This window comes from Limulus polyphemus, unplaced genomic scaffold, assembly GCF_000517525.1.
Source record: "Limulus polyphemus unplaced genomic scaffold, Limulus_polyphemus-2.1.2 Scaffold468, whole genome shotgun sequence".
NCBI classification, from domain to species: domain Eukaryota; kingdom Metazoa; phylum Arthropoda; class Merostomata; order Xiphosura; family Limulidae; genus Limulus; species Limulus polyphemus.
This window is the reverse complement of record NW_013666078.1, coordinates 732-14,009: the sequence shown is the minus strand read 5'-3', so window position 1 is coordinate 14,009 and position 13,278 is coordinate 732. Positions and strand designations below refer to the sequence as shown.

Here is a 13,278-nt window from a genome sequence, read left to right as displayed (position 1 = left end):
GTTACTACGGAATTCATTAATATCTTTTAAAACAAAGTTTGTCAGTATTTTGTTAATACGGAATTCATTAGTATTTTTTTTTATACAAAGTTTGTCAGTATTTTGTTAATACGGAATTCATTAGTATTTTTTATACAAAGTTTGTCAGTATTTTTGTTAATACGGAATTCATTAGTATTTTTATACAAAGTTTGTCAGTATTTTGTTGATACGAAGTTCGTTGATATGAAGTTTGTTGGTATTCTATTATGGTATTATGTGGGTAGTTTGCTATATGAGTTTATTGTTCACAGAAACTATCGAAGCTGAACCTAGTAAATAGTTGCTGGTGTTCATATGTCAATCATTCTTAAACCCCCTATATTTGTAAAACATCGCTGTGTACGCTATGTTAGACTGGAAAATCTAAGTATCTAATGTCTGAATAATAATTTTTTTATGTTTATGATTGTTAGACTACTCACAGATTTCCCAGACATTATCTTTAAAAAATTCGGTTTTTACCTATAATTATAATTTAACTGTTTCTTTGTTTGTTGTTAAGCACAAAGCCACACAATGGACTATACCACTGTAGGTATCAAAACCCGATTTGTTGCGTTATAAGCCATCAGACTTGCCACTGAGCCACGGGGTGTGGTCGGGTTCAATATTTCCTAACAGTTAGGCCTTACAAGATTTTCTTGAACAATACCAAACTTGAATGTTTTTTGTTTTTCTTTGTAATTTAAAAAAGTTTCACGCTGAGTATTTTGTAAACATGGTTTGACCCGATAAAATTTCTGCATGAACTTAAAATTTTTCAACGCTCGCAAAAATATTCTAAGCATGTCTGAGTCTAGAAAATCAGACATGTTCACGAACATGTGGACGAGTATATGTATGTATTGAAGATTTATTTCTACGATTTTCAACCTGTTGGGAGTCATAAATTACCAGAAACTTTATGCCATTATAACTGCTATACTGAAATGTGGCGTAGAATAAGTCGTTCCACTAGCAATGCATAGATTATTGAACATATAATGGTTTTCATTATTGCCTTACCGGTTTTGGCAACCCGTTCCATAGTCATGATAAAGAGAACAGTACCTCGGCTTCACAAGAACTCAAAGACTGAAGCACTGATGCCTTTCAGAAACTCACGCAAGGACTTTGTCAAAATTCATGCCATTTTTTTAAAAAGTCGGGTACTTGTATTTACTGCATCACTGCTGAACAAGGTCAAGTTGAACTCCTTTCAAAGAAAATTTATATTAATTGCATTTGTTATTTCCCTTGAGAAATTTATTTTTCTTGAATAAATTATTTCCTAATAATGCCGGTTTTCCTTTTCATTACTCTCGCATTATTTTTCATTAGTTAGGCCTTATTCTTCTGCAAATGAGTTTAAATAGATAAAATATAGTCTTGCACATGCGCTTTACAAATACTTAAAGGCCTGTAGCAAATAACATTTGACTTTTTCAAAAGTAAAAGATGTTAAGAAACAGGTGATACTCCAGCCAATACAGAGGATTGGGGTTTCGCTGTAAGGTTGTCATGTCCAAATCACACCACCACTCCATGCTTGCGTTCCATAAGCCATCTAGTGTACGAGAACGTCGGTGTCCTGATGCCTGTTTTGATTGTCCGATCATACAGACACCCATAGTCACTCAGATGGAATAGCATGAATATTTGTAATGATATAATTCTTGTTCTGATGACATGTTTATTGTTTGTAGTGATATAATTGTTTTTCTGATAACATGTTTCTTATTTGTAATGATATAATTCTTGTTTCTGATGGCACGATTGTTATTTGTAATAACATAATTCTTGTTTTTGACCAGGGAAAAAAAGCAGTAGCGAAGTTTATTTCGCAACTACATGAAAAAAGGGAGTTCGACTACAACTAAATTAGTAATGCGACTTAAAGAAAGACAAATAGATACTTCAAGGATAAGAAAGGTCTTCGCTCACCCATGAAACATCACGAGACTAAAATGTTTTTGAATACTTTTGACGCTAGATGTCGCATATTAAAGATACTCATCTATTTTTTTTTACATTGTTAGCTGATGAAAATCTTTAACCATATCTTGAATTCTTGGTCAGAAAGTACTGTTCGGCAGAACGACGGCTGTAAACATAATATCGAGATTTTAATGCTTTTCCAGGTCATAAACTGCAAGTTTAGTGGTATTAAACATCTGTAATGTAGTACGTCATCTTCTTTACAAGCAGTAGAAGTAAGTGTTTGACGTAGACAATGGTTAGCTTAGGGGTCGACTGGTGCCACGTTTTCCTTCTTACTCCATAGATCATGAGAAGAAAAAAATAATCTATTCGTGTCTGTAGTGAAATGTGAAGTTGTATGTTGTGCCACGAAATAACGTATAGTACATACTCATTATGTCATGACTTATGACGTTCTAGTTTACGTCCATGTTATCTGTTTGTCCGTATTTCCTGCCCTATTAGTGATCCATTGTGTATTATATGTCGTTTATTAACAGCATTTTAAGAATAATGTTAATACGTACATTAATATATCGTTGTTATAATAACACTTGGTTATATATATATGTTTACACGCTGTTATTTGGGCAAGCAAAATATTGTTATAAACAACGCTTAGCTCCGTGTGCTTACACATCAGTATGTATGCTAGCAATGTGTTGCTATAACAACAGAAGTATGTTAACACATTATTGTACGCTAGTATTATGTTGTTATAGCAATGCTAAGTTACGCGTGTTAATACATTGTTATGGATACTATAACTATGTTGCTATAACAACACTAAGCTACGTATGTTAACACATTGTTATGGACACTATCACTATGTTGCTATAGAAACACTAAGAAATGCGTATTTTATAAGATATATATTTTAATGCTGTATTTCTTTTACAAATGTTAGCAATGCACGTTAACACTATATATATATATATATATATCGATATAAAGGCAAAAAGCAAATTGATAGTACATTTATACATAAATAAAATAAATGCAAATGAATTAATAAATTGATAACTAACAAGAAAGACATAAAAGTTGCTATGAAGTTGAATTAATAGACGTAAAAGTGAATATATTAGTGAATAAGACGTAAATATACAATGACTACTAAACTTAGAGTATGAAAGAAGATAAATTAAGAGATATATTAACAGCCTGAGACACAAATAAACTGATGGACAAGTAGAGGAAGCGTAGATTGATAGACAGATAAATTGGAAGAGCCTTAGGTAAAAAGAGGGAAAAAGGAAAGAGATAAAGAGGAGTACGTTGTTAAACAGCCTATATAGTACGTTTGATTTAGAATATCTAAGTATACGATCCATATATAAGCAGACCTAGTGTTAGTAACGATAAGTATTGGAATGAGTTTGGTTTTGTATTGAATTTCGCCAAAGCTACACGAGGGCTATCTACGCTAGCCGTCCCTAAGTTAACGGTGGAAAACTAGAGGGAAGGCAGGTGGTCCTTACCATCTACTGCCAACTCTTGGGCTACTCTTTTAACAACGAATAGCGAGATTGACCGTCACATTATAATGCCACCTCGGCTGAAAGAGCGAGCATGTTTGGTCGGACGGCGATTCGAACCCGCGACCCGCAGATTGCGAGTCGAGCGCTCCCTAACCATCTGGCCATGTAAGGCCCTATTGGAATAAGAGTAGACAGATATTTCTTTATGAATACAGCTATTTGAACTTTTCGTATCAAAATGCGTTCGAACATAAAAGACAAAGAGACCCACGAGCCTTGCCAATGGCCACCTGCGTGCCATTTGAAATACAAAGAATTGCAAAGCTTCCCAGAGTAAACAGACGATATGATGGAGGATCGTATTATCTGGTTCTAACTTCTAATTGTCACCTTCTTCCCTTCTCTAATATTTTGAGCCATCTCTCTCTTATTCGGGGACAATAAGTTTTGTTTCTTTGTTTATTGCACAAGGATACACAATGAGCGCTGTATCTCACTGCGGGTATCGAAACATGAGTTTTTAGCTTTATAAGCCCTCAGATTAACCGCTGAGCTACCAGGATGGAAAATATGAGTAATAAGAGACACAAATACTTAAATGGCGGTAAAATAGTGCCGTCCTTAAATACACTGAGGATTAAACATTTAATATGTTGTATATTTAGGCTTACGCTATATTCATTTCAACATGTATTTATCGTAAAACTTACAGAGGCTTATCACACTCACATTCTTATTTATTCTGTGTATCTTGGTGTTCGTTTATTTGTCGTATTTTTCAACATCCTCTAAGTTCAGTATAATACGTGGCGTTTTCTATTCGTTTGTAGACTGGTTTTAAGATGAGTTTACTATTGTTTAGAATTTTGTGGATGATCGAACATTTATTTGTATTGATTATCATAATGCCTTGCTATCACTGCTAGACATTATACTGCAGATATTCAGAGCAAACAAGTGGTAAGACTGTCAGTACTATTAGCAAATATTCTGAGTTTGGATAATTCATTGGTGTTTAGACTATGAATGTGTTTCAGTTATCCCCTCCGTTACCCCCCATGAAAAAGAAAGGAGATTGGATGCAAGATTCCCACTGCTGGAACATTGGATAAATAATGGGTCATTACTATCTACCATTTGTTTTGTAAGATCAGTGTATGCTGTACAACTTTGATAAAATAAACGTGAGGCACCATATACAGCACGTGATGTTATGACAGTTTCTTTTCACTTGTTTTTCTAAAGTTATTAACATACTTTTTCATCAGATCTAAATGTTCCCATTTCACGGAACTTACTCTGAATGTTATCAAACAACGAAAACCGAGTAAGTATACAAATCAAGCACACGTTTTTTATCTTAATAAAGTCTTAAAACACAAAATTTATCCTAAAATTATGCTATATAAAGAAAGCCATAAAATAGATAAGCCACACAATAAATGTGAAATAGAACAATAAGTACGGAGAAGAACGAGTTATAGTCACACCGAAACTTCTAGAATACGAGAGAAGAAAACCTATATGATCTTTGATTAAAAGCTATATCCTTAAATGGCGCTTCTTTAATTCGTAGATTTCCCTACTTTGTTCACGAACAAATCGTTTGAGTTGATTTATATCAGTATCTTCTGCATACGTTGCCTCGGCAAAATGACTATAATTCTAAAATATCGTGCAAAATAAACTTCTGAAACATCTGAATTGCGTGAAAAATACAATAGAAATTTAAGATAAGTGTAAGAGTCAGTAGTGTTGCTTGACCAAAAAGACAGAAAAAATACACTCGAAAATTAATATAAAGATAAAAGTCAATAGACTTGCTTGACAGAAAAAAAAAACACACAGAAAAATATCTACTAGGAATTTCTAATATGCGTAATAACAGTCACTAGAGTTGCTTAACCAGGAAAATAAACAACGTATTTTTATACATTTGTGAGACAGATTGTCAAGTTGCGATTCTGACAAAACCTGAGAATGTGACGTTCACCTATGTACGCATAATGTAAAACGAACTATATATTCTATACAAAAAAGATAGGTTTGGGTATATTTTAATGTTGTGCATGAGCATCCAGTGATATTTTAAAGATAGGAATATAAAATACGAACAACATGCGATAATCGCTGAAGAGATCGAAGTGCTACAGGTTAAAATTCGTTGTACATTCATAGAATTCTGTATGGTTTTGTACAAATACTTGGACTTGTTGCGTTATCAGGTGAGATTTCTCAGAATTTAAACTTTGTCCTATTATTCCACAATATTGCTATCAGCTTTGAATAAGTTTTCCAATATACGACCTTTTCTACCATTAAAGTGACAATAGACTTTGGACACGTTTTCCAATATACGACCTTCTCTACCATAGATGTGACTGTCGACTTTGGACAAATTTTCCAATATACGACCTTCTCTACCATGAAAGTGACTATAGACTTTGGACACGTTTTCCAATATACGACCTTCTCTACCATGAAAGTGACTATAGACTTTGGACAAGTTTTCCAATATACGACCTTTTCTACCATGAAAGTGACTATAGACTTTGGACACGTTTTCCAATATACGACCTTCTCTACCATGAAAGTGACTATAGACTTTGGACACGTTTTCCAATATACGACCTTCTCTACCATGAAAGTGACTATAGACTTGGGACACGTTTTCCAATATACGACCTTCTCTACCATGAAAGTGACTATAGACTTGGGACACGTTTTCCAATATACGACCTTCTCTACCATGAAAGTGACTATAGACTTGGGACACGTTTTCCAATATACGACCTTCTCTACCATAGATGTGACTTTGGACACGTAGATATGGCTGTCTATAGTTCAGAGATCCAAGATGAACACCAAGCGTAGAAACATTTCTTGCTACTTCTCTACATTGCTGTGTAACGAAACCCACAGATGTTATCATCCACACAAACTTCACTTTAAGAAAACACCACAATCTTCAAGCCTACATAATATATAGGACTGGAACATTTTTATTGTTAGTTTGACACCAGACATTACACTGAGATTATGACTAACAAAACACCAACTCTGGTATGATTATGATGGGCGTCTAAGAATACAGATACATAAATAAAGATGGAGAGCGTAGAGAATTGTGCTCAATCCGGTAGAGCCAATCTTTCCAAAAACATCTGTTAGCGAGTAAAGCTTATTTTGTGACTTTCTGTTATATTTTAGGATAGGAAGTAGCATCTCGTGTAAAGTATTTAAATGACGTACACGTGGCGTTTGAGGACTAGTCAAAGGTTGGCTATGTAATGGAGAAAAGTGATCCAGTCAGAAGAACACAGAATGCCACTGACATCTGACATAAGCAGATAAGGTATAAAAGAATACGTAATTCAGAAGTTCAGAATCGGTGAGACATTGGTTAAATTGGTATTGGTTACGATACTGAAAGAGGCCTGATTTATCTTATCAAGGACTGCGACCTTTCTGTAGCAGGTGTTTAGTAATCTACTGTGGAGAATCTTGTAACAGACAAACGCACAAAACGAATGATGTCTAACCTAAACGTATACTGGACTATTCTTTAGCCATATAACTGGTAAAGTATATTGTTTTAACTGATACAGTGTCTTGTTTCAAGGTACGCTATTCTGTTTTAACGGATACAGTATTCTGTTTTAATTGGTACAGTATTTTTTAACTTCCAAAAATTTCAAAACAAAATATTTTCAGGGCTAAACCTTTAGAGGTGTAAAATATATCAATGTTTTGTAAGCGTATATTAGTCACTTACTAACAAGCCTGACCATTTCACCAACAGCCAAATATACACAATTAGGGTGGTTTTTATCTTCAAATCACATAACTAATTAAATTAATCATGTCGATGGAAAAATAACTATAATTAATATGTTATTTTAATTTACTCACCTTGAAAAATGGAAAAGAAACCAGAAATTGATCTTTTCAAAATTCAGCATAAAAGACTCTGTTACTCAAATCTTGGCAACAGCAGACGTGACTATTATGTATATTCTTAAATAATAAAAGCGAAAGAAAAATATAGATATGTTGAACATACTTTTGTATTCTCTACTTTTTCGGATTAGACGTTCTATGATTGATTTGAATCCAGAATGTTCCAAACCAACTGACCAGTTACTGAATAAGTAAACAGGGATACTGATGAATAGATCAGCTAATTAAAAGACAGACAGACTAAAAGATAGGTCATGGCCAGGTGGTTAGGTCGCTCGACTCACAATCTGCTGGTCGCAGGTTCGAATACTCGTCCCGCCAAACATTCTCGCCCTTTCAGCCGTGGAAACGTTATAATGTGACAGTAAATCCCACTATTCGTTGGTATAAGAGTAGCCCAAGAGTTAGCGGTTGGCGGTGATGATTAACTGCCTTCCCTGTAGTATTTCACTGCTAAATTAGGGACGGCTAACGCAGATAGCCCTCGTGTAGCTTTGTAAAAATTTCCAAACAAACCAAGTAGGACTAAAAGATAGGTAGGTATCGAACAGCGATATAGAGACAAATGGATAGATATGTAGGTGCTTTGACAAATAAGAGAGAGAGGGGGAGGGGGTGAAGATGAAAGATAACATTAAGATCTAAATTGTTATAATATCCCTCCCCCCCCCCCCAAAAAAAAAGAAAGGACTTTGGTCTTTGTCTAAGAAATGGGCTGTAACCGTCAGCTCTTTTGTAAGAATGTGATTCAGGAGCCCTTTCTATCACACACACTCTGGTTCAAGTACACAACTGTTTGCTTATCAAATTAAACGCTAGAACATCCATCGCTACAAGAGACCACTGGCTAAGTGGTTGTCCGGCCATTCTAATGGTCACGAGCCTGCTTAGCAAGAGATTAAACCGCTGAAGTATAGACTTTGAGGGGCCAAAGTGTTAAGAGCTTCAGTCAGTCAAATCACACACAGGCCAGTCTGCTAAGAGCTAGACAGAAATTTCTGTTTTACACAGTATATATATATCACGTAGCTACTGAACGAGCTAGAATCTCCGTAAATATATAGTTGCTTGGAAATTACTTATTAAGTGAGATTCAATTCGGACATGTGCATTAATTCAAACAACGCCCATTACAACCTGTTTTTAGGTTTCTAGACTGCAACAGATTAGGCTAGATTATCATGGTAGTCCAGCTTGATTTATATATATATATATATATATACTTGGAACAATTGTTATATATAGATTTGATATTTATATATTAAAGTATTGTTAGTATGTAAGTAATATAACAAACAAACAAAAAAGTCACGCGCTCAAGATTAGGTTTTTATATTAATAGGTGGCGCTTTTGCAACGTTAATAAATCGCTGTTTATGCAGACGACATGAAATTTTTTTCCTGGATGCTGTACCAGGTGTTAATAAAGTTCGAAGTCTGACAGCAAGCTGCGTGAATCCAAGAATTCAAAAATTGACTCGTTATTCACTGAATTAATGCCTCTTTATTATTTGTACTAATTGAGTGTACCCGTTAAGGGAAAAAAAAATTGTATGAAGGACAATGTTAGATAATGTTCTTCCTACTTTCTTCTTTTGTTAGTAAATCAATAATGGCGTCTTTAGATGATTATTGCATACTCTTCTTTGTGGAAGGTAGTAATTAATTCATTTAACTGATTAAGTACTTATGTCTTTAAAAGTCAAAGCCAAAAGTCTATGAAATAGTGGAAATTTGCCCTATTTCATGGAGCTTATATCCTCCTACTCAAACAAAAATCCTGAAACAAAACAGCCCATCGACACCGTTGGACAGTTTTCACTTATAAAAAATTACGGTAATCTAGTCAGCCAACTAAAAAAAATACAATAATCTAGTCAGCCAACTAAAAAAAAATTAACAGTAATCTAGTCAGCCAACTAAAAAAAATACAATAATCTAGTCAGCCAACTAAAAAAAATTACAGTAATCTAGTCAGCCAACTTTAAAAAATTACGATAATCTAGTCAGTCAACTAAAAAAAATACAATAATCTCGTCAGCCAACTAAAAAAATATCCAAATAATCTAGTCAGCCAACTTAAAAAAATTACGATAATCTAGTCAGCCAACTACAAAAAATTACGATAATCTAGTCAGCCAACTAAGGGTAATAGACGCCAAAAGTTTATTAAAAAAAGTGAAAATTTACTTTATTTCAGGATGTGTGTTTTATATCTCCCTTATCGGACAAAAATCCTAAAATAAAATAGCTCAGGTAAATCGCTAGTCAGTTTCCAGGTACCAAAAACGAGACAAACAACTGTGGTTGGTGGATGTTAACACATATACATACAACACACATTATGGATCAGCTATATAGTAAGATATTGTGCGTACGAGAGAGGGTGAATTTCTATTAATTATTTAGTTATTTCAAACTATTTAGAATGCACGAATCACGTTGCTGAATTGGCAGACTGTAAGAATGGCATGATACTAGTATACTAAACGTTTTTATACTTGAAGTTCATAGGAATTTAAAATAAAGCGAACGCTATCATTCCCCATCTAAAGATAACCATATATAATTACAATATATATTTGTATATATGTGTGAGAGAGAGAGTATACAAAAGTGAAGATATTACAGGCCAGAAATTCATCGGACAAAACTTAAAGAATTTGAATTAGAATTCCAAAAATAGGTCAGTTACGATTATTTTGATTTTTTAAAATTAATTCTGAAGTAATGCTGAAGCTAGATTATCATATAGATATTTATAAACGTACAAGTTTTATGTAAATACAGTTTTTGAAAACGATACATAATTGTTAATAAGAATTTTTTTAAAAAGGGTTAAATGAAAAATACTTCAGAACTTATCGAAATCTTATTTATACTTTTCAAGGGCAGGTAAAGTACGATAATCAATCTGCTATTTAGGATTTATAAAGTAGATTAATTAACATTTAACTGAAAGATTACAGATATTTTTATTTAGTTATAAAGCAAACTTTTAGCCTTCTAGCTAGAACCTTCCAACAGACAGCTGTTTACTGAACAATACTGACTGATATACAATGATCTAGTATTTACTGAACAATACTGACTGTTATGCAATGACCTAGTGTTTACTGAACAATAATGACTGCTATAAAATGATTTAGTGTATATTGAATAATACTGACTGATATACAATGATCTAGTATTTACTGAACAATACTGACTGCTACACAATGACATAGTGTTTACTGAACAATATTGACTGCTATAAAATGATCTAGTGTTTATTGAACAATATTGACTGCTATACAATGACCTAGTGTTTACTGAACAATATTGACTGCTATACAATGGTCTAGTGTTTATTGAACAATACTGACTGCTATACAATGATCTAGTGTTTATTGAACAATACTGACTGCTATACAATGATCTAGTGAGATGAGAATGAGATATACCGATCTATGTACCTCTGTAAACAATATTGAGAAAGAAGAGCTAATAATGTATTTCACGCTGAAATTTTCAGTTAAAAAAGAAAATTCATGAACATTATTAACTTGAAGAGTTTATTGTAAATATCAAATTATTATGTAAAGGTTTTATAACGTTTTCTATCTACAATAGAATGATATATGTTGCTCTCTGTATAAAGGAAAGGCCAAGCAGATGTAGACATTTCATCGTGGTAACCCACAAATCAATCCAGTATCCACAGTAGAATAATACATGTTACTCTCTGTATAAAGGAAAGGCCAAGCAGATGTAGACACTCCACTATAGTAACCCCTCAACTCAATCCAGTATCCATTCTAGGATAACACTAATATTACATCACTACATCCAATATTTGAAATAGGCCTAATACCGATGTAAATGTGCAATAAAAACACTCTCATTAAAAAGAATTACCAAAACTAGTAGAGGAGCGTAGATCATCAAAAAAGGGTAAAAAGTGGCAGTACTGATCCTTATCTATACGAAATGCCAACAGTGGACACCTACCCGTAGTAATTATCTCGCTAAATCCATCGCTACATAAAAAATTATTTAGTTCTTTCTATAAATAGTGACAATTAAATACACCGTTACAGTAAGATACAATTTTCACACAGACTAATACAACTCCTTAGTTAGCCTAACTGAGAAAACAAGCCATATTTTGTTCACGCTATCGTTAATTAACAATAGTCATGTTTGTAGTCATGATGTAGGTGAATGACTGAGGCTTCTCTTTATGATTCTACTGTATGACGTTTCAACATCTCTGAGAACCAGCTGGTTCTTTGTTTTGTTCTTCGAGCATGGGTTCTACATACTAGATTGATTTGGGGGTTACCACGGTGAAATGTCTACATCTACTTGGCCTTTCCTTTATACAGAGAGTAACATGTATTATTCTACTGTGGATACTGGATTGATTTGGGGGTTACCACGATGAAATGTCTACATCTACTTGGCCTTACCTTTATACAGATGCACCAATAGACAATCCCCAATCAACCTCCTACAGACAAGATCTTAACAACAGTAAAGATTCTTCTTCCAGTACTTTGACATATGATAACTTATCGCAAATTTCGTACATTTTTTTTCTTTATTTTTGTCCTCCATTTGGGTACATTTTTGAGAAAACACAAATTACCCCCGGTAGAGATTTTGGACGAGCTACTATATAAGTTTTCTTGTAGTGTTTCAACATTATCTTGAAACTTCAACCATTTCTATCAAATGTCACTTGAGAATAGAAAATCAAGAAACACGCGCTTTCAGAACTATCTGCGTGTTTTCCTGAATTTTAAACAAAAATGCGCAGAGAACTCAACAACTTATTAAAACCGACGTATTTGGTGTTCATTAAGTTGAAACACAAATTACACGCTGAAACTTATTGAGAACCGACACATTTGGCGTACATTAACAACGAAAGACAGACAGACAGTCTACATGTCCTGTTAAAGAATATTCAATTCTAAATTGACTACAAAGTTAATTAGAGTTAGTTTTGATAAAAGAGTGTTTTACCTACCAACACTAGCCTAGTTTTAACAACATTCAACAATCTCAGGTAAAGAGTGTCGGCTGGCTCGGATAAGCTGGATTTTAGGCACTTTTCCTTAACTTAACACTAGTAAACAAAGAAACTTACATGGGATTCGATGAATTCCAGTAAACGTCGAAGAGTTTTCTGCCGTCGACCCCGTTAGGAACCGAGAAAGTACATATCAAGGCGAGACTTACGGCTCCGTATATATAGATCAGAGCCGAGCGCGACATAGTTGTCCCAGTGATGATCCCCATTTGACGGTCCGATTGAAGAACAAGAAGAAAACGCCTTGTACTCCAAATTGTGGTAAAATCTGCTTCCACCCAAACAGCACAAATAAGTCAAACTTTTTGAAAGACTTCCATGAAGCAGGAATTAAAACTCTTTAAAACGTAAAAAAAAAAGAAAGAGCAGCTAATTTTACTTAAACATTCTTGCCCGAACTCTGGCTTACTACACAAACATACGAACACCCGCGCGCACATTCTTGTACCGAACACCCATGCTTAGAACCGGTTGAGTCAATACACACTATACGCCATCTAACGGTAACTATAGGAAGTGCTAATATTTTAGCTACGGTTCATTACCAGTGATGACAGCGCGGAAGTTTTTTGATAGTGTTAGAACGATAACCTTATGCACACAGAGAGTGAAGATAAAAAAAAAAAGAAGCCGAGAAATATTTCTAAGACAAAATAGAACTAAAAGCAACGATATATTACAATATAAATAGTTTTCTCTATTCGAGTGGGTTATTCCTCTTTGTGCAAGAGAGTAAATTAAGTTTTACATACGTAGATT

General features: G+C 34.1%; 1 protein-coding gene across 1 annotated transcript in view; it reads right to left on the bottom strand.

Moving 5' to 3' along the window:
- Nucleotides 1-12,915, bottom strand: part of LOC106458473 (ephrin-B1-like) — a 369,101-nt gene extending 356,186 nt beyond the window's left edge. Inside the window, exon 1 of the mRNA XM_022384689.1 lies at nucleotides 12,577-12,915. Within this exon, the coding sequence (XP_022240397.1) occupies nucleotides 12,577-12,728 (152 nt within the window). The 5' untranslated portion in view covers nucleotides 12,729-12,915. The remainder of the gene's footprint in view (nucleotides 1-12,576) is intronic.
- Between the last annotated feature and the right edge of the window lie 363 nt (nucleotides 12,916-13,278).